General features: G+C 40.7%; 1 protein-coding gene across 5 annotated transcripts in view; it reads left to right on the forward strand.

The window, feature by feature from the left end:
* The window catches only part of CPQ (carboxypeptidase Q), a 200719-nt gene that overhangs the window by 59953 nt on the left and 114033 nt on the right, over positions 1-26733 (forward strand). For all 5 annotated transcript variants that reach the window (XM_072999155.2, XM_072999156.2, XM_072999159.2 and 2 more), the window contains exon 4: positions 8914-9121. In XM_072999155.2, coding sequence (XP_072855256.2) covers positions 8914-9121 — 208 coding nt within the window. The remainder of the gene's footprint in view (positions 1-8913; positions 9122-26733) is intronic.

Genomic DNA, 26733 nt, shown 5'->3' on the forward strand with positions numbered 1-26733 from the left:
GTTACTCTGGGGAACTACATCATCTAGATTCCACAATAGGGATGGGCCATGTTTAGCCCTCAGTACCTTTTTGTGCCCCCCAGCCTCCATACCCCCAAAAGATAAAAAGAAATAAAATGCTCAAAATATTCCTTGTACCCTCTCGGGAACACAGGGCAATTTTGTCATATTTCCAGAGACTCACATTACTCCTGGGCCTCCATCACACTCTCAACTTTTATCTTTTTCTTTTTCTATCACTAAAGATGCAAGAAAGTTTTTTCAGCTAAAAGTTTTTTTTAAAGTTAAACTTGTTTCCTAGTTAACAAAAACATTCTAGTAACCTTAACAGTACATAAACACTGGATTTAAAAAAAAAATAAACAAACCATTAATAATATGCAAATTACCTCACTTAGCTCTGTCCCTGATTATGGCCTCTGGCTGCCAGAAAATGTGAATAATGTGCTTTGAACCTGCTGAGATTGGCCACACCCCTTAAAAAACCCACTGTACTTTAAAGAAGTAATATGGTAGACAGATATTATATCATTCTTTCCAAGCTGGAAATAGCTGCACCTATTGAATTCGACAAGTGGTGCTTGGAGAGAATTTTGTTTCAGTTTTTTTAATGAAATTTGCAAATATTCACTATTATTATTTCCATATGTGGAGTCAAAGAATTTGATCTTTGAAATCTGAATGTAAGAAATAAAAAACTGACTTACTTTCCCCCACCTTTAATAAAAGGCACTGAACCACTATAACCATCACAAAGACTTTATCCTTGTACAGTTGATGCAACCTCTTATGTTTAATTTTAAAAATATATCCCTGATATTCTTTTCCATTGCCTTTTATATGATTCAATACAACCAATGCTGAGTGAATTTAGAAGATGTGACTTACCATGTAATTACTAATGTAAATATTTGTCTCTTCTCTGAATCTAAGAAATCATGTTGCTTAGTGTAAAAAGGTGTAACTAGAGTAGGCCTACTGAATTTGTTCTGTGGGTTCAGTGGGCCTACTTTCTGTTGATTCAGTGGGCCTACTCTATAATTGTGACTTACTATGCAAAGAAATAGGATTTCATCTGTTCTATATAGTGGTTTAAAGCAGATGCACCACATCTTTTCTTTCTCATCTTTAGTTTCCCCCGTTCAATGTTTTGTTCCATTTTAAGCTTTATTTGATCAACAAGAGCCTTGATTGGGATACTTCCTGTATAAAAGCATATATAATAGTTCTGGTAAGAACACATGAGAAAGAGAGATTCTGTAGCTGATAAAAAATTTCATTGAGTTTATAAAAAGGCAGGTTACCTACAATAGATATCCAGACTAGGGAATACTAAAGTGTTATAATTTTCAAAATGAATTATACTTATGTTCCGCTAAGACTTGGAGATGGTAACATATCCAAGCCAATATGGTTGCTGATTCTACAAAGTGCTATTTCCTTGATTCCTTTGGTAGACAAGGCAAGAGGAAAACCAGGGCTCTTTGGTAGAGTCACATTCTTTGTGTGCAAAAGGCTAAGCATTTCCAAGCAGCAGAGCGGAATACTGCTCTATAAAACAGCTTTCCAGACTGTAAACCAGAGCTCAGCAGCAGGCAACAGCTTTCAGAACTGCAAGGCACAGGTCAGCTCCATAGAACAACTTCAAAGCCTTCAAGTTAGGACTTTGTTTAATGTAACAGATTCCTGGAACTAAAACCAGTTGCTAACACCCAGCTGGAATAGAACAACTGAAAGAATGGGACTTGCACGAGTACTGATGAACAAGCAGGTCTGCTCTAGTTGGGACTAGCAATGGGATTTAGCCCTTGGGTTCAGATATGCAACTTGATCTTCAGTGGGCTCATTGACTGAAATCCTGTTGTTTAGCACAATAAATTGCAACTAAAGTACACCTATTGAATTAACAGAACTCATGGAAGAGTTGGCTTGCCAATCCTCACTGATTCAGTGGTCATACTCTAGTTGTGACTTACGACACTAAGCAACATGATTTCAGCCAGTATTTATGAAAACATTGGTTTGTTTTTTTCTAAATAACTATAGAAAGGTACCAAGGTCCAAAGGAGCACCTTGCACTGGCAGCAACAGAAGCCCAGATTAGAAAGATAGGAGACAACTAGACATAAAAAGAATAAGACATTTCGTGGGCCAGGTTGGCCAAAATAAATCAAAACTATATTTTTCACCCATTATCCATGAAGTATGCCCTTGTATGGGTTCTCTGCATATCACTTTTAAAGTGCTGAACAAATTTATCACAAAAGCAAAGCAAATGATTATGAATCAATTGAACAATCTTATGTTGGACTGACACTTACTCTCGCCCAAGCATAAGGTAGGGTTGACACAAACGCAATGTATTCTTTAAGCTGTTTTCATTGACTATGCCTGGAGTCCTATGCCCATGTGGAAAGCTTGGAAAAGTTACTTTGGGTGGCTTCTGCTCCAAGATTCCCAAAGTCACTATCATCAATGTCCATGTTGACTGGGGAATTCTGGGATTCATGATCCAGAAAAGCGCTACTTCTGTACTTGGAATTAAACCCTATTGAACATAGCAGGGTTTACCTTTTTATCAGTGTGGTTAAAGGCACTGTGAAACTGGCACATTAAAAAAAAGAAGGAATTTGAAGACTTTCTTGTAGATAGTAATAGGGTAAAATGACAACCTGTGGAGTCCTTGATAAAATGTCTGCTTTGGACTTAGAACTCTCAGAATCTCCAAACCTCCTTTGGACAAGAACCATCTTGTCTCTTCAGAAATGTCATGCTTGACCAGATGTCAGTTTTTCTTTTTAATAACACAAGCGGAAAACAAGAACACTGGTTTATTCCATTACTTGAGGTTAAGGAACATGAGCTGGAGATTTCAATGGGCTTTCAAGAAGAATTTCTTGCATTTGAAAGTGGTATTGTATTTTATTGGCCAAAGTATTGTTGTGCACTTATATAAAACATGTATTTTAGATACAAATTACGGGCAGTTACAAAATCGTCATAGACATTATCCGTTGCATGCCAAGTTACACAACTTGTGTGCAATAGATGGTGTCTACAGCGATTTCTCAACTTGCTGAAATTTGTCTATAAAAGTTACATATTTTGTGTAACTACACAATAGGATTTTTGGCTACTGTTTGTGAGTGGCTTTTGCAGTTAAATATTTGTAAAAATTTATAAATGTTTCTATTAATATTGACAATTGTGACTAAGCATTTGATTGAGACATACTCCAACAATTTATTAATTAGGTGCAATTAACTGTGATAAGTCATGCATATTATATATGAACATTAATTGGATCTTGACTAGTAGATTTCAGAGTTAGGTCTCTGAATGCAGCAATGAATGGTTAACAGGAAAAAAAACAGGCAACTTGGTAGCCTGAACCACTTCCAGTGTATTATCTCGATAGTGTTTTACTTCAGCATACTTTTCAGGTCATTTGTCTGACAACAAATGCATACCTTCTCTCTCCAGAGCAAAACAAACCTGTTACAGCATTGTTGCAGAATTATATAACACTATAAGTTTGAGAAAATATTATTTATCTCTGAAGATTGAAAGTTAATTTTTTCCTTGGACTCCCTGAAAAGCATGCAGTAATCAAATAGTAGTTACCCTTATCACTGAATTTTGGCTTTTCTGAAAATGAAACTTAAATAAGGAAGTAGATAACCTAGCTAAACATTATTTATATTACGGGCCACAAAAGAGCATGTTGGTTCTGAAACATTACTAAAGCAAAGGTGGGAGCTGCAGATGTGAGGCACTGCTAGACTAAACAGACCACGAATCTTCTATTTATGTGATGACCCCAGCTACCCTTTGCTATTTAGGCTTTTTGCTAGCTTGCCTGTTTTAACACGGCTGCAACATTTACAATGGGGCAGGTGGATCAGTTATTTCTTATTATATACCATCTGGCCTACCTATGTCAGTGTATTTAAGGCTGCAGTCCAACAGAACATGAAGGCTCTGTCCTTCAGATATCGTGATGCTTCATGTCTTATCTGCCCCTGCCAGTGTGACCGATGGGCGGGGATGGTAGAAACTGTTGCGCAACAGCATCTGAAACACCACACTTACTTGGTTCTAAGGCCTGTTGACCTCAATGAGGCTTGCCTCTGAGTAGGCAGTTATAGGAATGCACCACTGCAGCATAAGAATGGTTAATCTCAGAAATGTAAGAATCAGTAAAGGTAAAGATAAAGGTTTCCCTTGACATGTAGTCCAGCTGTGTCCGACTCTAAGGGGTGGTGCTCATCCCTGTTTCCAAGCCGTAAGGCCAGTGTTTGTCCGAAGAGAGTTTCTGTGGTCACGTGGCCAGTGCAACTAGACACAGAACGCCGTTACCTTCCCACCGAGGTGGTACCTATTTATCCACTTGCATTTTTGCATGCTTTCAAACTGCTAGGTTGGCAAGAGCTGGGACAAGTGACGGGAGCTCACTCCGTCACGTGGATTTGATCTTACGACTGCTGGTCTTCCGACCCTGCAGCATAGAGGTTTCTGCAGTTTAACCTGCAGAATCAGTACTTGCATTATTATTTATTGAAAGAAAGACTCTGTTATTAAATGGTAGAATTTGGGGTTGCATTAAGAAATAACAGATGTAACCAGTTTACTCTGATATTAACATGATTTTCATGTCCTCTAAGTGATGCAAACAGCTGTGTGATGGGAGCACCAGCTGCTGCCTTTGTGTTTCTATATTTTTTAAAAAATTCTGAAAAGAAATTCTCACCCTTTCAATGGAAAGGCTGCAGTTTATCCATTTGCTAACTTGTTTTAACAGGACAACCACATTTACAATGGGGGGTAGGTGGTTTAATTATTTCTCATTATGAACCTTCTGGGCTATATATGTAGGTATATTTTAGGCTGCAGTTCAAGACAGCAGAAGTGGGGGGCCTCTGCCCTTCAGGCATTACTTACATTGCCTATCATGGGCTGACGTTCGATTGTGTAATGTAATCAGATTCATAGGTTTTCTTTCCTTCATCGTGGGTAAATAAAGAATCCATGCTGTGATTAGCGGGGGTTTGCATGCATAAGAAAAACAACTCATTCGTTCCACCCAGGCCATGCTGCTGAGGGTGGCCACTCCAAGAGAGGCAGGAAAGGTCTCAAGAAGGAACCAGGCTTTCTTGGTGGTGGCTCCATCTCTATGGAACAAACAGCTATGAGACGTATGCCAGCCCCCTTCCTCTGAGTGTTCAGAAAAAGTTAAGCAGAACTCTTCAAAACTGCCTTCAAGAATTTATTTATTTATTTATTTATTTATTTATTTATTTATTTATTTATTTAATTCAATTTATATGCCGCCCACACTACCCAGAGGTCTCTGGGCGGCTTACAATAATTAAAATTCAACACAGTAAAAGATAAAATAATTAAAATACAATTAAAATACAATTAAAATTGCCATCAGACCCACAGCTAATATTATTTCAATTAAAAGCCTTCTGGAACAGGAAGGTTTTGACCTGGCGCTGAAATGTCATCAGCGTTGGCGCCAGACGAATCTCAGTCGGGAGGGCATTCCATAGTCTGGGGGCAGCTGCAATACTGCAATAAGTGGGAACAGAGTATCTGTAACATGTTGTGCCTTTGTCTCTTTTTCTTTTTCTGTTAGTCACCATAGTGTCCATTTTTCATTTGTCTTTGGCGGGGTTGTTTGTTTGTTTGTTTTAAATGTTGTCTGTTTTTTGTTGGTGGGGGAGACTGGGGTTGGCTTATTCATTTGTTCTGTTCTGTCCACCAACCTGGAGTAGTGTTCTCCCCTAACTGGGCAGTATAAGTAAGTAAGTAAGTAAGTAAGTAAGTAAGTAAGTAAGTAAGTAAGTAAGTAAATAGATAAATAAGTAAATAAGCAAATAAATAAATAAATAAATAAATAAATAAATAAATAAATAAATAAATAAATAAATAAATAAATAAATAAATAAATAAATAAATAAATAAATATAATTTTGAAAGCATTCTTAGGTGTGATGAATCAGTTTTACATCTGCCGCCTCTCTGTTTATAGACCTGGTTTACTAACAAAAAGGCATGTTCTGGGATGGATCACAGAAACTAGTAATGGTCAAGCAGCTTGTCTGCTCCTACTAATCTTTTCATTAAGGAGCCTGATAAGCTTGTATGAAGATAGACTATTCAGGAGAACAGTAATTAGTAGTGCAATTCACTTAAATTTCTTATCACTGGCTGAAATTCTGTTGCGTAATGTAAGCATCATTGTACATTTCCATCTCTTTCTCACGGATAAATAAAGAACCCATGCTGTGCTTCTCGGGAGAGTGCATGCACAAGGATCATGATGGAGGCTCTTTATTTACCCATGAGGAATGGACAGAAACCTGCCAATTTACTTTGGCCAATCAAGCAATCAATATCTGTGCATATAGATTTAAAATTTAAATATAACTCAAAAGATCTTCCTGCAAGCCTAGTAATTAACATACATTCCAGAACTGCGTGTGTTTATTCATAAATCTTTTCAGTTCTATCCCTGTTATTTTTTCCAAATCTGCATGATAATTCATGTTTCCATTCTTGTTTCATTATTTTAAAGAGTATAGCCATGTTAGTCTGCTGCATCAAAAGAAAAAATGATATTAAAACCAACAAGTTTAATTTTATATCAGCTTTTGTAGACTGTGTTTGTACTGTCTTGTCAGAACCAATTTATACTCACTATAAAACCTTAATAGGGTTTTCAAGGTAAGTGGGATAATTTGGGAGTGATTTTACCATTGCTAATCGCCAGTGAGTTCCATGGCTAAATAGGGATTCAAACCCAGAACTTTAAACCTAGATCAAAGGTTTTTAACAGGCCTTGGTAGTGACAGGTTCAGAATTGAATAGTGCTTGTTATGAATCGTTAAAAAGTGTTGTATGGTGGATATCTTTGGAATAAGCAATAGAATATATAGGAAGAGGCATTCAGAATAGGTGTAGAATGAAAGAGAGGAGTATAAAGATGAAGTAAAGAAAATTATCTAATGCAGTGGAGATAATTTAGACAGACCTACGTATGATATGGAGGTAGTGACAGATTTTACTTTCCTGGGATCACTGCAGATGGTGACAGCAGCCACAAAATTAAAAGACGCCTGCTTCTTGGGAGGAAAGCGATGACAAACCTAGACAGCATCTTAAAAAGCAGAGACATCACCTTGCCGACAAAGGTCTGCATAGTCAAAGCTATGGTTTTTCCAGTAGCAATGTATGGAAGTGAGAAATGGACCATAAAGAAGGCTGGCTGCCGAAGAATGGATGCTTTTGAACTGTGGTGCTGGAAGAGACTCTTGAGAAGTCCCCTGGACTGCAAAGAGAACAAACCTATCCATTTTGAAGGAAATCAACCCTGAGTGCTCACTGGAAGGACAGATCCTGAAACTGAGGCTCCAATACTTTGGCCATCTCATGAGAAGAAGACTCCTTCAAAAAGACCCTGATGTTGGGAAAATGTGAAGGCAAGAGGAGAAGAGGATGAGATGGTTGGACAGTGTCATCAAAGCTACCAGCATGACTTTGACCCAACTCTGGGAGGCCGTGGAAGGCAGGAGGGCCTGGCATGCTCTGGTCCATGGGGTCACAAAGAGTCGGACACAACTAAATGACTAAACAACAATGACACATATGTATTTTAACTAGATGTACATAGTTTGTCTCGTTAACATACAGAAAACAACACAAAAGTCCCCCTCCTTCTGGTAGGAAGCATTCAGTTTTTTTATTTTTTCTAAGAGGCATAGCACATCAGTGCTGCCTTTCTAGGCTTAAAAAAAACACATTTGCTTCCTGTCTGCTTCAGCCATAACAATCTTGGGAAATTGATTTGTTTTGATCCCAGCGATCACGTGTGTTGGAACTGAACCAAAATGTAGTGATCCTTTCCACACCTAAAAAAAAAGTACCCCATGAAAAGGAGCCCCAAAATGTGTAGAAAGGAACACCCTGGTTCACGCTGGGACTTACATGTGATCACAGGAGAAAGGAGTGGACCAGCCTATTCCCAGAGTAGACCAAACAGTGGGAAAAATCCCTATCTAGTCGTATCATAGTGAGATGAAAAGCCTCTGTCCCTGTTCAAGCCAAGACTGGTGTGAGTTGATACTCCTGATATATTCTTGTTCAGTTAATTTCCTTTTAAATCTGGCCTCAAAATTCTTTTGTCAAAAGGTGCCTGTATTTGGGCCAGAATGTTTTGGAAGAGTGTAGCACATTAGAAACAATAACGTTAAGAATCCAAAGGAGGAAGACTTTCATTGTCCAATAAAAAGTGCCACGATACTTGTACTTTAACTATCTTTGAATATATTTCCTCATTTATAAAAATCATTTTTAAATGAATTTTACAGTTGGAAAAGTTCACTTTTTTGGAATATAACTTTTATAATCCCCTAGCCAACACGAACAGAGACCAAGAAGTTACTTTTCCAAGTTTTGGTATTTAGTCATAAAATAATGGATTTTATACACATTTTGGTGCCTTTTTTTAAAGCCAAGAACTGCATAATAAACCCTGATGCTGTGAAGAATCCATCATTCATCTAGGACAGGGTTCTCCAAACTCAAGCCCATCGGCCACATCCAGCCCGCCTTGCCTTTTTATCCAGCCCAGGCATAGGAAGAGGGAAGGGGGACCCAAATGATCCCCCACCCCCATTGTCTTTGCATAGACAGCAGGGATAGGGGATCATTTGGATCCCCCTTTCCTCCTTCGGCCCTCAAAAATGTGTAAAATATATGAAGGTGCCCTCATACTGAAAAGTTTGGAGACCTCTGATCTACGAGGTGCAGATTATGTCAGTTTTGCTTCTAAATATGGATCAAATGAAATTCTCAAGCACTCCTAGTGCTGCACAATCCATTTGTTTTTGTTTCTGTTCCACACAGCCCACACACTGGGATGCAGGCATATGAAACAGATGTACCCAAGATTCCGACTGCTTGCATTTCAGTGGAAGATGCTGAGCTAATGGCCCGAATGTCTTCCCGGGGCACCAAAATTGTTGTGACTCTGAAGATGGGAGCCAAAACTTATCCTGATGCTGATTCCTTCAACATAGTTGCAGAAATCATTGGCAGTAAATACCCTGAGCAGGTGAGTGATGCTTTGTTTGTTTCATGTTTGGAGATAATTTTAAACATCATTGAGATTATCCTGTCTCAAGCTTCCAAATCAGTGTAGTATCTCAAGTTCTGATGCTAATTTTAAAGAAACAAAGTCACAGAATTATGTAGAATGCATACTGTACTGAAATACTGTCCTCCCTTGTTATTCGTTGCACAAACACTGAAATGGAGAACTATTTTAACACAGGACTGACCTACCATTAAGCAGAGTAAGGTAGCCACCTCTGGTATCAGATGCTAATAGACATGGAAGGGAAAGACTTCTATGTGGCACGTGACCTGCCGGAACCCCTTAAACTCCCTGCCTGCCACTCTCAGATAATGTTCAGGATTCTGTCCTTTTGTCAATGGGAAGATGAAATACAACTATCAGCTTGGCTGGCTTTTGTACATGGAAGCGGATGCCACATTTGATCCTTTAGGCAGCAAAATGTTTCTGGTTTCCACTTTCACACCAATATACTCATTATAGATGTATTATTTAACTGTCTATATTGTTATTTTTAGCACACAAAGCACCACTAAAAGTAGATGACAGATAAGGGAAATGCATGCTAAAAAAGAACAAGGAAAATATAGTAGTTAATCCAATAAAACATTAAAAGCATAGTACTCAATGATCATTCCTTTCTTTGTTTCTAAAGTGATGTGGTAGTTAAGTATCTTAATGTCCAACAATGTGTGTGTTCATGACAGGAAAATGTTTATTCCACAAATACAGAAGATCTATATGACTTTTTTTAAATGATAGAAGGAACTGTAAGAAGATAACTTTATTATACTTTCTACACTGCACTGTAACTAGTTAACTCTACTAACTTTACTTGCAAAATGAGGACTAATATGTTTTCCAAATGTGTAACGCATTTAATATCTAATGAAGATGCATTACAACGACATGTCGTCATGTAATAAATACAGGACTACCTTATTCCCTCTGTACGTACCTTGCTCTCAGATCTGCTGAGGCTGGTGTTTCATGAGGCCCTGTTGCCTGTTTGAGATGGATGGTTTAAGAGCTGTTAAGAGATATGCCACCCACTTTGGATTTCTCACCAAGGATTTAGGAGGCCTGGTCTGTTGTTATTATTTTGCTTCTGAATATCAAGCTGGATTGCTTTTCTCATAAAATTGGCTGCATTCTGTTTCCACAGTGCAGCACAAAGAGGGTTGTAAGAGCTGAATCTAGACTTGTATGGAGGGTTAAGCAGTTCTGCAGAAGAAGACGAAATGCTGCTTCTGAGTACTGTATGTTGGAGTTTTGGCAGTCTCACATGCTGCCTCTAGTAGATGTAACTAAGAGGGACCTTTCTGGGATGGGGTGACTGTCAATCACTAATAGCATTAGCCAACAATTCCTTCCTTGCCTCTGATTCAAAGAGAGCCACACCTCTCTGCTAAGCATTTCCCTCCTCATTTTAGTTTGTTGCAATTAGTAGTCTGTTAGAAGTCAGTGAGTCTGTTAAGGCATGTTGCTTGAAGTAGTCAATCATGTTTTGTTATGCATCTGTCCACAATTGTAAGTAAATTATTTCCCCCCTATTGCTAACGTCTCAGAGTGAGTTATTGAGACTGAAAGTGCCAGTTGATGAAAAAAGGGGTGGATTAAACTGGGAAATAGAAAGCCAATTCTGATCCGTCAATTCCTGTACTTCTGCTGCACAGCTAAAGGGTTTTAAACAAAATCCAAATCTCTGCATCACTTTATACCCAGAAAACTCTGGCAAGGGTGTCTATAATTTGGAAGTGACTTCACAGCATCATCATCATCATCATGATCATGAAGAAGAAGAAGAAAGTTGGACTTTGGGGCCAGGCGCTGCCCACACTCTGCTGCATAACACAATACTCTAAGTGCCCTTTCTTCACAACTGGAAAACTGGGCTAGAGCTTCACACAATTTAGGACTAGGGAGAAATGTCTCCAGAGCAGTGGCTTCCACACAGCATCACCATCACCCCTGGCAAAATGGTCTGTTGCACCATAAGAAGTAAAGAGCACTGAAAATGATCTCCTGAGGTCTAGTGCCAGAGTCTATCCACTGCACCTCACTGGCCCTCCCACACCTAACCCTAAGCTAATAGTTTGAAGCTTTGGTTCTCTGCCTTAAAATGGGAGAGCCGACATGGATGACAAACATGGATAGCTATGTGCATTCTAGACGTGGCAAACCGCTTTCCAGACATTGTGAGGTGAGGATGATTCCAAAGAGAGACAGACTGATCCCCAATTGTAATTTTAAAACCTCAGGACAAAAGGAAGCTGTACCATGATCTTCAAAACTCTTCCCTCTGTGTCACTTGGTTGTTCAGTTCAAGTCCTTGAGTCATTTTATACCAGATCCCAGATCCAGCTGACAGAGATGGTATCAGGTGTCGGAATAAATGAGTGGTTTCTTTATGACCTGTGTCTATAGGTTTCACATCCATATCATCAAAATTTCCTCTCTCTTTTCCCAACAGAAGATTTAAAAACATAGATATATAGCACAATGCGCATTTAAACAGTAAACATAAAGGATCTCTAATCGTCGAACAATAAACAAGGATAATCTAAATGCAAAAAAGAAAAAAGCCTAAGGCTCAACATAGAAGCAATCTTGTATATTTGAATAATTCTTCTGATGAGATCCTATTCATGACATCCCATTTTTCATTCATTTTCTGTTCCTTTACTGTGGGATTTTTACTTTCCACCAAATTTTGACTGGGAAATTGCATTTTGCCTTGGACTTTTTAATATTTGCACTCTGTTTCTCCACAGTTGTGTTGTTTCCACATACATCATTGACCCTGACTAGTGAGTGCTACAAGTTATAAACTGTCAACACTGTGACATGTGCCCATTACCTTATGCAATATAGTGTACCATCCTCATAATGAAATTTTAGCACTTTATAACATCAATACAGTTTATGTGCTATAAATTGTGTGTAAAATGCCGTCATATACACTTACATTCATATAAAATACACAAGTGTCTGTTTTGATTTATTTAATGTTTCAGGAAGCTGGCAGAGAAATGTTATCAAAATGTTTGCCATAACAATAGAGGTTAGATGGAGAGATAGATAGTTCATTTTAGAGTATTAAAGTCTTCCCAAGATAATGTGCAGGTTTCAAATAATAAGAGATGCAACCCTGAATAATTAAAAAGAGACCTTTTAAAATGAACAGTACAAATCAGACTTGGGAACAGCAATGGATAAGATAGAGAGTGAAATAAAAGAGTTTAAAATTGCTTCTGCAGTTCATAATGATGATAATAATGATGGAGCCACAAAAGTTCTAAGGGCACTTTAAGACGTAAGTGAGGGGATATGGGTGATAAAGCCACACTCCTTGCCACCTGCCAGCATAATAGTACCTTCATTGAATGAACAAGTATCATGTTGGTGCAACCCCACTTTAAGTAACCAGTCTCCAAACAATTGAGGCTAAAACAGGAACTTCAGATTAGTCCTGGAAATAAACAAACAAATGCATGCAATCAGCACAGAATGGATGGAATATGTGCCATTTCATTAATAAGGACAAGTATCTTTGTTACCTTATGGGAGTACCAAAGAGAGCTTTTTTTAAAAAAAAACCTTATTTGAAGGCAGACCCACAGAGAACTTGTTGCAGTAATCCAGATTGCTGTTTCATTGAAGACCTCACCTCCTGTCAGTAGGAGGTGGAAGAAATACCTAGTGGGGGATTCTGGGAGATCTGAAACAATCACTTTCCAAAGCTCTGAGAGGAGAAGCATATGCACTTTGAGGAGAAGATGGGGGTGGGGGAGGACATTCTATGCGTTGACTTATCTTGTATCATCACATTTATTGATTGATTGATTGATTGATTGATTGATTGATTGATTGATTGATTGATTGATTGATTGATTGATTTGATTGATTTGATTTATATCCCGCCCATCTGGTAAATCGGTATCACTCTGAGCGGCTAACACAGAAAAGTATACAATTATAATAACATAAATCCAAAATATCGATTAACAGAACATAATAAAATCATAAATAATAAATAGAAAAGGAAGAGAAAAATAATTTAAATTAACTTAGATGCTGGCAGGAGGGAAGGTCTTGACATAAAGCCATGTTTTTAATTGAGTTTTGAATGTGCCCAGCGAAGGGGCCGCGCGAATCTCAGGAGGGAGATTGTTCCAAAGGCGAGGAGCCACCGCCGAGAAGGCCCGGTTTCTTGTCTTCTCCCTCTGGGCCTCCCTCGGCGTCAGGCTCCTCAGCCTCACCTCCTGGCTCGCGCGGGTGGCTCGGGTAGAACTTGGTGGGTGAAGGCGTTCCGCCAAGTATCGAGGTCCCAAACCGTTTAGGGCCTTTTATCGCCTTCAGAAGACCATGAGGAATATAGGGAATTGTTTTACAGAGAAAAATGCCATGAGTGTGTCCAATTCAAAATTGCCTAAATTAACTACCCTAGACCAATTTAGAAAGCTGTGACTTGAATAGAGCAGTAACCCCTGGTTGCCCCTTAGGGATGGAATATTAGTGTGTTGTGTGTTTTGTGCTGTCATGTTGGAACCAACTGGCAGTGAGCCTAAAAGGGCTTTCAAGATAAGTGAGATATTTAAGGAGAGGCTTTACCAGTTCCACTCTCCCAGTGAGTTTCCATAGTTGAGCCGGGATTTGAACCCTGTTCTCCAGAATCCTAGTCGGTCCCTCTGCCCACTACACCACACTAGGAATATGCAGTAGGCCCAGTTATTTCTACATTCCAAAAGTGCTAATAAGTATAGTAAGTAAAATATCTGCCCCCAGATTGACTATCTTGACAGAACAGAACACACAACTCACACATAACATACACTAATATAGTTTTAGTACTTGAAGAAAAAGTCTTTCAGCATCTTAAAGACAAGCAACTTTTATTTGGTGTTAGCCATTGTACACCAGCCATTCTCATTTGGGGGCCCTGAAACCTTTGAAGGGCGCTATAGATTGGAAACAAGTATTAACACACCACCTTAAAAGGGTTGTTATGTGACAATCCTAATTAAGCCTATATTTCTTTCATATTGTGTATATGCCTCAAAAAAAAGTGAATAATAACACACTCCCTCATATCATTGATAAAAGTGGGTTGTAGCCTACAGAAGCTCATGCCAAATAAACTGTGTTAGTCTTTAAAGTGCTATAAGATATTTACTTGCTCTGGAAATGTTACATCTGTCCTCACAGATTGGAAGTTAAAATTGTGAAAGATTTTGGGAACTGATGGTTGTTGTGGGTTTTTTGGGTTCTTTGGCCGTGTTCTGAAGGTTGTTCTTCCTGATGTTTCACCAGGAAGGCCGTGAAAGCCTTCGAGAATACATTTTGGGAACTATTAGAAAATATGATTCCTATTCTGTGAATTTGCCAACGGTAAAGCAAATGTTCTGGTATCTTTCCTTCCCAGCTAATCTGTTTATAGGTAGAGTTCTTAACTTTAAGAAATCTCCATAATAATGTGAATCACAGTGAAGTGAAGATCTTAGAACATGAAGTTCTTTTTTTCTAGTCTGTTATGGATTTAACAGACAGTTTTCTGTCAGAAGAAAAGAGGGTTTATTTTCTTAACCTTTCCTCTTCAATTTTTTTTAATGTGGTTGTTTTTTTAAGTGGGGAGGGTTCTTGCTTGGAATTTGTTTCTGGACAAAAACTGTTAAGACACAGAACATGGAAAATGTCCTGTTTTGTTTTGTATCTAAACTGGGTTCCCCTGAATGGATGGGAGCCAATCAAAAGGAAGGTCATCACACCCTTTACTTGGCATGTATTCTCCCAAAGACCGAAATCCATCTGGTTCCCCCACCCCTTTGGGGCTAACTGTTGTATGAAGCAGACACAGAAGACAGGATAATTTAGGATCCTTTGTAAAAGATCTTTCCCAGTTTAAACTTCTGCCTGGGCTTTCCTTTATGATCGTGGTTTTAGAGTGCTGCTAAAGGTTTCTATTTTGGGTCTTTCTTTCCTTTTTCCACCCCTTCTACGTACCATCATTCACTTGGCAAGGAAGACTTGCTAGTGTAGGAACCAAGTAAAGACTCTTGCCTGCAGAGAAGACACTGAGCTTTTAGAACTAAATTTCCACACCGGGAAGACAGCAGCTGAACTACAGAATAGGAGAGTGAAGATAAGGAACCATTTTGAATGAGGGAAAGTTAAATTAAGCAGCATTCTGACAAACTATTATTATGATATTTGCATTTGTGTGCAATCATATGGAAATAGCCAGAAACACTGTATTTTGTTTCTAAAGGAACATGCGTGTTTGTTATGATTAAAGTAATAATCTTTCTGGAAAAATACAGCTTAATTAGCGCAGTGAGAGTGGCTACTTTTAGCTATCGTATTCTGTGGGAAAAAAGCAGTAAAGTATCGTTTCGTGTTCCAATAATCTTTTTCCATTTATTTAGGATAGCTGTTCAGATGTTTCTTTAATTTAGCAGCAATATTGTGGTCTTTTGCCACTAAGGATGTTTCCACCCCCATATGCATTCCCAGATCATTCTTCAAAAACAGACACCACATGTCCCTGGGATTATAAAAAGCTCGGAAGGAGCTCTACTGTTATGTCAGCTTTGCCCATTCCTTTATACTGTCTTGGAGAATAAGGTATCATTGCAAACAAAAGGTTTCCAGACAAGGCTGTTATGCCAGGATCGCCTTCGGCTGTTCCCTTCTTTCTCCAGCTGCTTAAAGGCAACCTTTTCACCAGTTTGGATGCAGACTGTAATTACTCTTCCATATCATGTTGTTGTTATCCTTAACATGAAAAAATCCTTTCTCTCCCCACCCCCCACCCCCTTTAAAGCTGCTGCCCTGATGCTGTGCATAGAACAATGTCTTTTAGGTCGGGCTTTGGGACTAGCGCTTATGTGAGGTTTCCTGTTACATCAGAGAGGGCAGGAAGAAGGCTGACAGGGCAACGTGGGGGTTACATGTGGAGATGGGTGTGTTGGGATGTAAATCCCGAGCTGAGTGTGTTGTACCTGCATGCTAAATAAGAAAGAGCAAGCAAACAAATACACATACAGTCTTCTCGCTAAAAGACTGCAACTCTTTGGAGTGTTTGGTCCTGCTGGGAATTTGTGCATTTGCAAGAGGGCCTTCTCTGTGGCTGCTTCCAGGATGTGAAAAGCTCTGCCTTGGGAGATTAGTTTGCCCACCCCTCTTACCCTTCTGCTGTCACTTGAAGACCCACCTCTTCAGGCAGACTTTTAATAGCTGTGACTGGTCCCCTAGATTTTTTTTTTTGACCTTTTAAGTTTCTTTTTAAGATTTAAATGTTTTAATGACTTAATAGGTTTTAATCATCCTTGTAGTTTAATTGATTTCTAATCTATATTTTATTGTGCTTTTAGCACATTGTAAGTTGCCTAGGATCCCCTCCCTGGAAGAAGGTAGCCGATACAGTATATGATACGAAATAAATACAGGAATCAGCACAGACTCAGTTCCTCAAAGATTTTGATAAGAGATGTAACGATGTCTACATATGCATACATGTAACAGGTAGTCTTGTCAAATCCCCTCACCAGATAGTGAAGTTTCATCACCAAGGCTAAACTGAAATATTCATTCATCTTGTGCATCTTCATCATTTACAGATGTTTTTAGTTTTGTTGTACTTACACAGTGTGCCAAAAAGCCCAGAGCAAAGGAAGAGAAAATGTAAAGAGTTGATGGGTACATGTGGTTCAGTCTTAAGCAGATTCTGTGCCCATGTACCCATATTCCTCTCATGTTCTTGCACAGCTGGCCCAGAAAGAGTTCCAGTGACCCTCGCATATACACTTTGTCTGCTTCATCCTGTGTGAACACAAGGACTCCCTTCCTGGTTTTAAGCTTTGACTTTCAAATCTAAAGGAAAGAGATGCTGCTGATCTAGAGACCCTACTTTCTTGCTTGATAGCCTGCTGGATGGGGCAAATGAGTAAAAGGAGAAAGGCACCCATCAAGCACAGTGACAGATAATCTCTCCCACTTATCACAACAATACATCCAGAACAAAAACACACTGATCACCCTATCTCTTGAAAAGGACAAAAGCTGTTCCCACAGCTATAAATACTCAACTATCCAACAAACAGCAACAGAGCATGGACAGAGTTCCTACTCCAGTCCTCTGAAGATGCTGGCCACAGAGACTGGTGAAACATCCGGAAGAACAACCTTCAGAACACGGCCAAAGAGCCCGAAAAACTCACAATAATAATGGGTTCACTGCAAAGAGGAGAGAGGAGAATGTGTTGCTATTTGCATGCTTGCACAGTCAACACTTGCTTTGGCTGCATTCCTTCACACCACCAATGTGTGGCCTGTGACAGATTAATCCCAAAATCAAGGGTAAGCAAACTGATGCCCTGCCAATGGTTTGCTATTGTGGCTGCTTTAATCCCTAGCTATTGGCTATGCTGGTTGGGGTTCATAGGAATTGTAGCCCCAGATATCCAGAAGACACACGATTGTCCACTTATATCCTAAGAAATTTGGCCCTCAAAGGAAGAAATGATTTCCAACTTATAAAGTGAAGGATATGCAATCTGAGATCTTATAATGATCATTGCAGGCATTTATAATGGTGTAATCTTTCTTTCTGTGGTTGCATGAACTCAGGCCACAATGGGCCATGGTGGTGAAACATAAATCTATTATAAATCCCAATAATGATTAAACTATTACTGGAATAGTTGACCTGTCTGGACAGCTCAGTGTGTTGCAGCATCTGATTGTGCAGCCAAGGATTGGGCATTCAGTTCCCCACTGTGTCTCCTGGGAGTAAAGCCAGACTTTTGTATTTCTACCATGATGAAAATAGTAACAATGGTTAGAATCACAGCTGTTTAAAGTGAGCAACCATTGAATGGAAAACTCCAGCTTTTCTAGTACTTTTTCTGCACACGCAATGAAGATCAAAAAGGGAATTCTAACAGCTAAATGCGTAACCTTTTAGGAAAGACTGTCTGTTCTCCATGGCTGACAATACAGGATTTGCAGTACAAATACAGAATGTGTTTTCCCAAGGAAGTCTTGTAAATGTAAAAATATCTCAGATCTTGTAGCTGTGTGTGCTGCAACAATCCTTTCACCCTGCTTTAACAAGATTATAAAGTTTCCTGTGGTTGGAATTAGGGCTTATTTTCAGGGGATGTATTTTTTTCTTGTACAACAATCTACATTTATTCAAATACTGTACAGTCATATCTTCTGGCTGCTGCACAATGCTGCACAACAGTGGAGGACGGGGTTTCACTTAACTGGGGCTTATTTTGTGGGTAGGGCTTATATTATGAGCATCCTGAAAAATCATGCTAGGGCTTATTTTCATGTTAGGTCTTATTTTTGGGGAAACAGGGTACCTGGTACAAAGCATCAGTTAATGGTATGGGATTCAAATCAGACTAAACACACGCAGGATTTATGCTGTAGGTACAAATCTGACAGCATTTAAAATATTTCAATGAACTCTGTTGTTTCACTGATCAAATGCAGGATATTTTCTGTTGTACTGCCACACCTTTCTACTTCGTATTTCATTGCTCAAGAAGCTTTAAAATAACAATCAGAGGTTGGCATCCTGTAGCCATTCACATAGTGCTGGACTCCCTCCAGCTTCTAAAACTGGTGGTGATGACTAGATCTGATGGCAGTTGCTATCCAATGAAATTTATTTTATTTATTTATTTACAGTATTTTTAGCTGCACCATTACCAGTGGCTTCTGGGCAGCGTACAATATTAAAACTTAAAAACATTAAAAACATTAAAAGGACAATATAAAATATCCTATATTAAAACAATTCTTAAAACATTAATATTAATAAGTCCTGCTGCTCATGTGGCCAGCTAGGGAATACCGTTTAATTAAAATGCTGGCTAAACAGAAAGGTCTTTGTCTGGCGCCGAAAAGGCAAAAGTGTTGGAGCCAGGCAGATCTCTATAGGGAGGGCATTCCAAAGTTGGGGGGCAACAGCCGAGAAGGCCCCTATTTCGACATGCCATCCCCCTCACCTCTTTCAGGGATGGCACCTTCAGAAGCCATACAATGGAAGAGGTAGGCCTTGAACTCACACCCAACTATATGCAAATTTGTATATGAATTAGAATATGCAAAGTTCATATAAATCTGTTCCTTCTTATGTCTTTTTTAAAAAGTAAAGTGATACCCATTTTTCTAGGGAACATAACTGGCTGTCCTACTCAATGTATTTTGACAGGTCAAATGTATTCTGTTGGCATTAAATTTCCAGCATTTCCTACACTCCTGTCAAAACTTCTGCTCAAGTCATATCATTAAAATTTAATGCTTTTTAAAAAAAAATCCAAGCAATCCATTCATTGCATTTGGCGCAATGTTACAAAATTTACACAATTGATGTTTGTATTCTCACTCACCCACTCCATTTCTTCTTCTTCCATCATTTCCACACAGAAGACTGCAAGCAACACTGTATAAACACAAAAATCAGTGCTCTTGTATAATTGTACAGTCAGTTTTACATTGTTTGTTTCAGAATATTTAAAGTTTTGACAGTGGTAGTACAGAGATAAAGAGGGCCAGATTATATTACAGTGCCTGTAAACAGTCTAACAATCATCTTCAATAAATAAGTATTAGAGGCATTTGTAGGCTGTGTTTTTAAGATTGTTTGAAAGCTGTTGTGAAGTAGAAATATGCCTGAACATCTACATTGTTCGCAGAGGTCAGATGGTAAGTTATTATGAACCCAGAGGATTATGGATTTACAGTGCATAATTCACAGAAGAAGGTTTTCAGATCATGCAACAGATGGAGAAATACATATTCAGAAAACGATCTAGAGTGTAAGAGTGATTCTGCTCACTTCTTAGCCAATTTATGTCAAAATATTTTGATTTAAGTATTTGGGACAGACTGCTGGAGTTTGCTACTAGTTCATTTTCCAGCTGGTACCTGTATCGGGTATCAAAGGGGACAGAGCCAAATGGTCTGAATGTGGGGAACCCATATTCAAATTCCCACACAGCCATGAAACTTCCTGGACAACCTTAGACATGTTTTGTTTCCTCAGCCTTTTTGCCTCAGAGGTTTCATGTGGGATTGAAATATCTGCTTCCCTCCTTCCTGCAGACCGAAACATGAACTCGGTTGGAAGTAGTGCTCCAAATTCTGCCCTATTCTAGCCAATTTTCCTTTAAACGTTGATGTGTACGCACGTGTCCACAATTGTACCAACATTTAAGCTGTATTATCTGCATTGGGTCAAAAATCTACCGAAAGCTATGTGGAGTAATTCACAATATCCCACGTAGGGACTAGTAAAATGGGAAGAGCTTAAGAGTCATGTGTCTGAATTGTAGTTATATGTTGACTTAGCAGCTGCTTCATGGTTTAGGGGAAATAACAAGAACCGTGTAAAAATGACCTGTCAAAATTCTCCACCTTTATTTTTTGTGGACAGACAGCGAATTTGGACAGAGGAGAAATTCACCAACATTTTCTTGACCGCGTATAGATGTGAGCTGCTCAATTCTTTCTTTCTTTTCCTTTCCCTTCTTTTTGGAAAAGGGTGCCACGTCAAATGCGACAATACCTGTAAATGTGTTGCCAGCTGAGCTGCCATTTTGTATCCTCCACAGTGTCCCAGATACAGAATTGCTTGGAGTTTTGTGTGCTTCAGGGAGAGGGAATATATGTTACCGTAACCAACGGATGGAGAATACTGGCCTTCCTTTTGTGTTTTGTGTTACATACAGCACTGATGTTACCTGTCTGTCATGGGTTTGGAGGGAAAGTTCCATCCTATGGGGAGTGGAAGGCGGGACATCAGGAGGAGGGGCTGTACTGTATATATATGTGTAGCGTGTGTGGAGAGTTTAAGAGACACTGAGAGACACTGGGTTGTGACGAAGCAGCAGCTGGGAAGAAGAAGCTGTTGTGGGAGTCAGTGTGTCAGACAGGGTACTTCTGTGTGTCAGAGTACCAACCTGATAGGTTCAGGTGTCTGTTGGTTAGCCAGAACTGATAGGTTCAGGGTCTGTGCTTCAAGTTAAGGGTTCTGGGTGAACCAAACTATATGCTTGTATGAGTGAGAATAAGCCACGTTACTTTACCTTATTCACCTGATTGTTTATTTTTCCCTGTGTGTATTTAAATAAACCTTATTCTTTTTATTGTTTAAAAATCCATCCCTGGTCTGTGTGACTTATTAAAGGGAATGGTTGGTGGCAGCTTAGTGTAACTGTGTGACATATCCCAGTAGGTCTGGGTTTGTCACATTGATTGGTGTCCAGCGTGTGGGATACGACTGGTCCAGTTGTCCAGCGGTCCAGCAAAGCCTTGGCAAGTGTGCCCAGAGCAAGGGGGGTCTAGTCAGGGACAGTCTGAGGCGCGTAGGTAATCTTCTAGGTGTACCTCACGGGGAGGTGCACTAGTGGAAGAACGTGCCAACTGGGGAGACTTAGATTAAGGTGCTCTGAGGCAGCCTAGTTTTGGCGGGAAAAAGCTGAGGCAAAACTGCCTAGTAACAGTGATCTAGCCTGCCAGCTGAGAGGCCCAGCAGAGGGGGGTAGGCTCTGACTCGATACTGTTGCAAGTTAGTGCTGAAGAACAGCAGCAATCTCTAGGGAAAGCTGGTTCTGAGGCAAGAAGGAAAAAAGTGGTCGTTTTATTTTGAGGCTTGACTTTTTAAAGCAGCCTGTTCTGAGGGGGGGTTATGCCCTTGACTCGAAGCCAAGTGGCCGAAATGAGTGAAGTGAAAGACCCCCAGATTGACCAAGGTTCTGAGGATGAATTTGGCTCAGTGCAGGGTGACAGCACGGGAGAGCAGAACCCAGAACTCAGAAAATTGCTCATAGTCCAACAGCATGAACTGAGGATGAGGCAATTTGAAGTGGAGGAAAGGTTAGAGAGAGAAAAAATGGAGGAAAGGGAAAGAGAGAAACAGCGGCAATTTGAATTAGAGAGAGAGAGAGAGAGAATGGAGAGGGAAGAAAGATTGGAGAGAGAGAGAATGGCGTTTGAATTAAGAAAACTGGAACTGATGAACCAGAACAATAATAACAATAGGGATTCTGAGGGAGGCCAACTGTCTAAAGCTGACCTGAAGAAATTCCCTGTGTACCACAAGGGAGATTGTCCTGAGGTATTCTTTTCCTTAGTGGAAAGAGCGTTTGTGGACTTCTCAGTGAGGGAAACTGAGAAGATGACCATCATGCGATCTTTAATCAGTGGTAGCCTGGCTGAGGTTTATGCCGAGATGCCTGAGGAACTGATGAAAGATTTTGCAGAGTTTAAAAAACTGGTGTTTGCCAGACATGGGATAAATGCAGAGCAGCTGAGACAAAGATTCAGGTCCCTCACCAAAAAACCAGAACAGACTTTTACCCAAGTGGGGGCCCAATTGGTGAGGCTGCTTGAGAAATGGCTATCGCAGGAGGGAACAGAGACCTATGAGCAGCTTAAAGACTTGATAGCACTGGAACAGTTCTATTCAGTCCTGCAGGGGGAATTGAAATTCCAGGTGAGGGAAAGGAAACCGAAATCTGTGGCAGCAGCCGCAGAGATTGCAGATTTTATTTCCCAAATAAGAAAGCCCTTGGGTGAGGGGAAATCTGTAGGTAAACCCAAAGAAACCTACAGCAAGTACTCTCAGGGACCAGGGAAAAGCCAGCAAGGGGGAGGGGCCCATGGTGAAGGGAAGCCCTCAGACATGAAACTAAGACCTCAGATTTTGGAGGGAAAACCAAAACAAGATGAGAGAGAATCAAAATACACCAGAAAATGTTATTTCTGTCAGGGAAAGGGTCATCTAATCTCAGAGTGTGAGAAATTAAAGCAGCTAAAAGGAATGGTGCCTCAAGAGTCTAGTGGGACCAAGCCAAAAGCTGTGTTCTGTGTCCAGAAAGAGCAAGGCTCAGTGTCACTGAGGGAGCCTGTTGCCATGACTACTCAGTCTGGAACAGCTACCTCTGCTGATCAAGCTGAGGAAAATGGTCCTCTTATAGAGGTAAAGCGCTGTTTGCTGGTGAAAACAGATTCTCAGTTGTTTGAGACAGCAGGGGTGGACGTAGGAATACTTGACCGTCAGTATAGGGGGCTGCGGGACACTTGTTCCCAGGTAACCCTGTGCCATCCCGATATTATTCCTAGGGAGTTTATAATCCCAAATGAGAGCATGAAGGTGGCAGGGATTGAGGGGCAGGTAATCTCTCTGCCAGTAGCAGAGGTACCTGTCAACTTTCAAGGCTGGAGGGGAGATTGGCGGCTAGCGATTTCATCGACTCTGCCAGCAGCCGTGCTCGTGGGAAATGACCTGGCTGAACATGTGAAACGGGTGCTAGTGATTACACGCTCACAAGCCACCACAGGGACAGTTCAGGGGGGTAATAATGAGCCAGAGACGGAAGCAGAGGGGAGTTCAGAAGCTGTGGTGGAAACCTTAACCACAGACAGCAGATTTGGACAGGAGCAAAAGGCAGACGCCACTCTCCAAAAGTGTTTTGAACAGGTGACTGACGCCCAGCTAACACCTGAAACCCCAGTGAGATCTCTGGAGAAAAAGGGGATTTTATATAGAGAAACCCTGAGGAATATCTCAAAAGGGGGAGATGGGATCAGGAGTCAGCTAGTGGTACCTGAAAAGTATCGCCCCATGATCTTAAAAAGGGGTCACTCTGACATGTTTGCTGCACACTTAGGGGTGAAAGGGCCCCTTGAGTTGATCAAGCAAGATTGGGAGCAGATCACCCAGGATGACCCACAAGACGTTGTGACATACATAGACACCTTGATGAATGACCTAAGGAGAAATCTAGAGCTGGCAGCAGAAAACCTGCAAGCTCAGAAGGTCAGACAGAAAACATGGTATGACCACAAAGCTAGAGAGAGGCACTTTGACCCAGGGGAGGAAGTGCTTTGGCTTAGGCCCTGCAGAGAGAATAAACTGCAGCTCAAATGGGCAGGACCATATAGGGTCATTTCCAAGATGTCAGACCTGAACTACCTAATAGAGCAGGAGGAGAACCAAGCAAGGAGGGTGGTTCATGTGAATGCCCTAAAACCCTACTACAGAGGGGAACAGAGGGTTTTATCCGCGATAAAAGCAGCTGAGAGTGAGGAAGCTGAATTACCCTTCTGGGAGGGTAGAGGGGAAGTAAAATACAACCCAGAGGAGGTACAGATCAGTCCTGCACTCACCCAAGACCAGCAGCAAGAACTAAAAATGCTGCTTAGTAAATATCAACAGGTGTTTTCCAACAAGCCGGGGATAGTGAAGGGAGTGATGCATCGGATCCACACAGGGGATGCACCCCCGCAGGCAGTATCCCCATACCGAGTAACGGGACCCTATAGGGACAAGGTGCGGAAGGAGCTGGACGAGATGCTGAGGGAGAACATAATCGTCCCCTCTTCTAGTCCTTGGTCCTCTCCGATAGTCCTTGTGGACAAGCCTGATGGGAGCATTAGGTTTTGTGTCGATTACAGGAAATTAAACCGTGTAACCACTCCTGATGCCTACCCAATGCCCAGGCTAGACAACCTGATTGAAACCATAGGGGGTTGTCGGTTCATCTCATCATTGGACCTGGTAAAGGGATATTGGCAATTAAGAATTGATCCCAGGGATCAAGAAAAGACTGCCTTTTGCAGCCCTTTTGGTCTCTATGAGTTTCGAGTCCTGAGCTTTGGTCTCAGAAACGCACCAGCCACATTCCAAAGGCTGATGGACCAGACCTTGGCAGGGCTCAGTGACTTTACAGTGGCCTACATTGACGACATAGGGATCTTCAGTAATACCTGGGAAGATCACCTGATACACCTAGAGTTAGTGCTGCAGAGGTTAAGTGCAGCAGGGCTAACAGTAAAGGCCAGCAAGTGTCAGCTGGGTAGCCCAGAAATAAAATACTTGGGTCACATGGTAGGGGGAGGAATGATAAAACCCCTGGAGGCCAAAATAGAAGCTGTTCGTGATTGGCCCAGACCCAACACCAAGAAAAAAGTCAAATCATTTCTTGGGTTGGTGGGCTACTACAGAAAGTTCATCCCGAGGTTTAGCGAGATTGCGGCTCCGCTGACCGATCTGACGAGGAAGAAGGCTGATGACCGCATCCCGTGGACCAGCGACTGTGAGGCGGCGTTCCAGAGGTTGAAGGAGGCGCTCATCAACTATCCAGTCCTGCGGGCTCCAGACTTCGACCGGGAGTTCATCATCTACACCGATGCGTCTAACAGCGGGGTAGGAGCAGTTCTGTGCCAGGAGGATGAGAATGGTGACCAGCATCCAGTGTCCTACCTGAGTAGGAAACTTCAAAAAGGTGAGAGACATTTGGCAACCGTGGAGAAGGAGTGTTTGGCCATAGTCTACGCGATCCAGAAGGCCAAGCCTTACATCTGGGGAAGACATTTTATTCTGTGTACTGACCATTCACCATTGCAATGGTTAAAGACAATGAAAACCCACAATAGCAAACTTATGAGGTGGGCTTTAAACCTACAGGACTATGACTTTGAAGTGAAGGTGGTCAGAGGGTCAGTGAACTGTGTTGCTGACGCCTTGTCAAGAAGACCTGAAGATTGAAGACGGCGAAAGAACATGGACTATGTGTATATATTGATGACAAAAAGGTTAAATGTACCTGTTTTTTTGAATTTGGTTTGTATGAATAAAGGTAAATTGATGTAATGTATATGGTAAATGTTTAAATGCCTAATTGAAATGTTTAACTTAGAATGGAAGTATGAGTAAGTATAATATGGTATGTATAACTGTTGTTGTATGTGTTATTCAGGTTGTTTTTTGGTGAAAAGCACGTTAGCTTTCCCCCTACAAAACAACTTATAAAGAGGGGAGGTGTTACATACAGCACTGATGTTACCTGTCTGTCATGGGTTTGGAGGGAAAGTTCCATCCTATGGGGAGTGGAAGGCGGGACATCAGGAGGAGGGGCTGTACTGTATATATATGTGTAGCGTGTGTGGAGAGTTTAAGAGACACTGAGAGACACTGGGTTGTGACGAAGCAGCAGCTGGGAAGAAGAAGCTGTTGTGGGAGTCAGTGTGTCAGACAGGGTACTTCTGTGTGTCAGAGTACCAACCTGATAGGTTCAGGTGTCTGTTGGTTAGCCAGAACTGATAGGTTCAGGGTCTGTGCTTCAAGTTAAGGGTTCTGGGTGAACCAAACTATATGCTTGTATGAGTGAGAATAAGCCACGTTACTTTACCTTATTCACCTGATTGTTTATTTTTCCCTGTGTGTATTTAAATAAACCTTATTCTTTTTATTGTTTAAAAATCCATCCCTGGTCTGTGTGACTTATTAAAGGGAATGGTTGGTGGCAGCTTAGTGTAACTGTGTGACATATCCCAGTAGGTCTGGGTTTGTCACAGGTGCCACGTCAAATGCGACAATACCTGTAAATGTGTTGCCAGCTGAGCTGCCATTTTGTATCCTCCACAGTGTCCCAGATACAGAATTGCTTGGAGTTTTGTGTGCTTCAGGGAGAGGGAATATATGTTACCGTAACCAACGGATGGAGAATACTGGCCTTCCTTTCTCTAGGGAGATTTTTCATTACTCTAAGAAACAAACCAACAAACCT

Source organism: Pogona vitticeps, chromosome 4, assembly GCF_051106095.1.
Source record: "Pogona vitticeps strain Pit_001003342236 chromosome 4, PviZW2.1, whole genome shotgun sequence".
In the NCBI taxonomy this organism is placed as follows: Eukaryota; Metazoa; Chordata; class Lepidosauria; order Squamata; family Agamidae; genus Pogona; species Pogona vitticeps.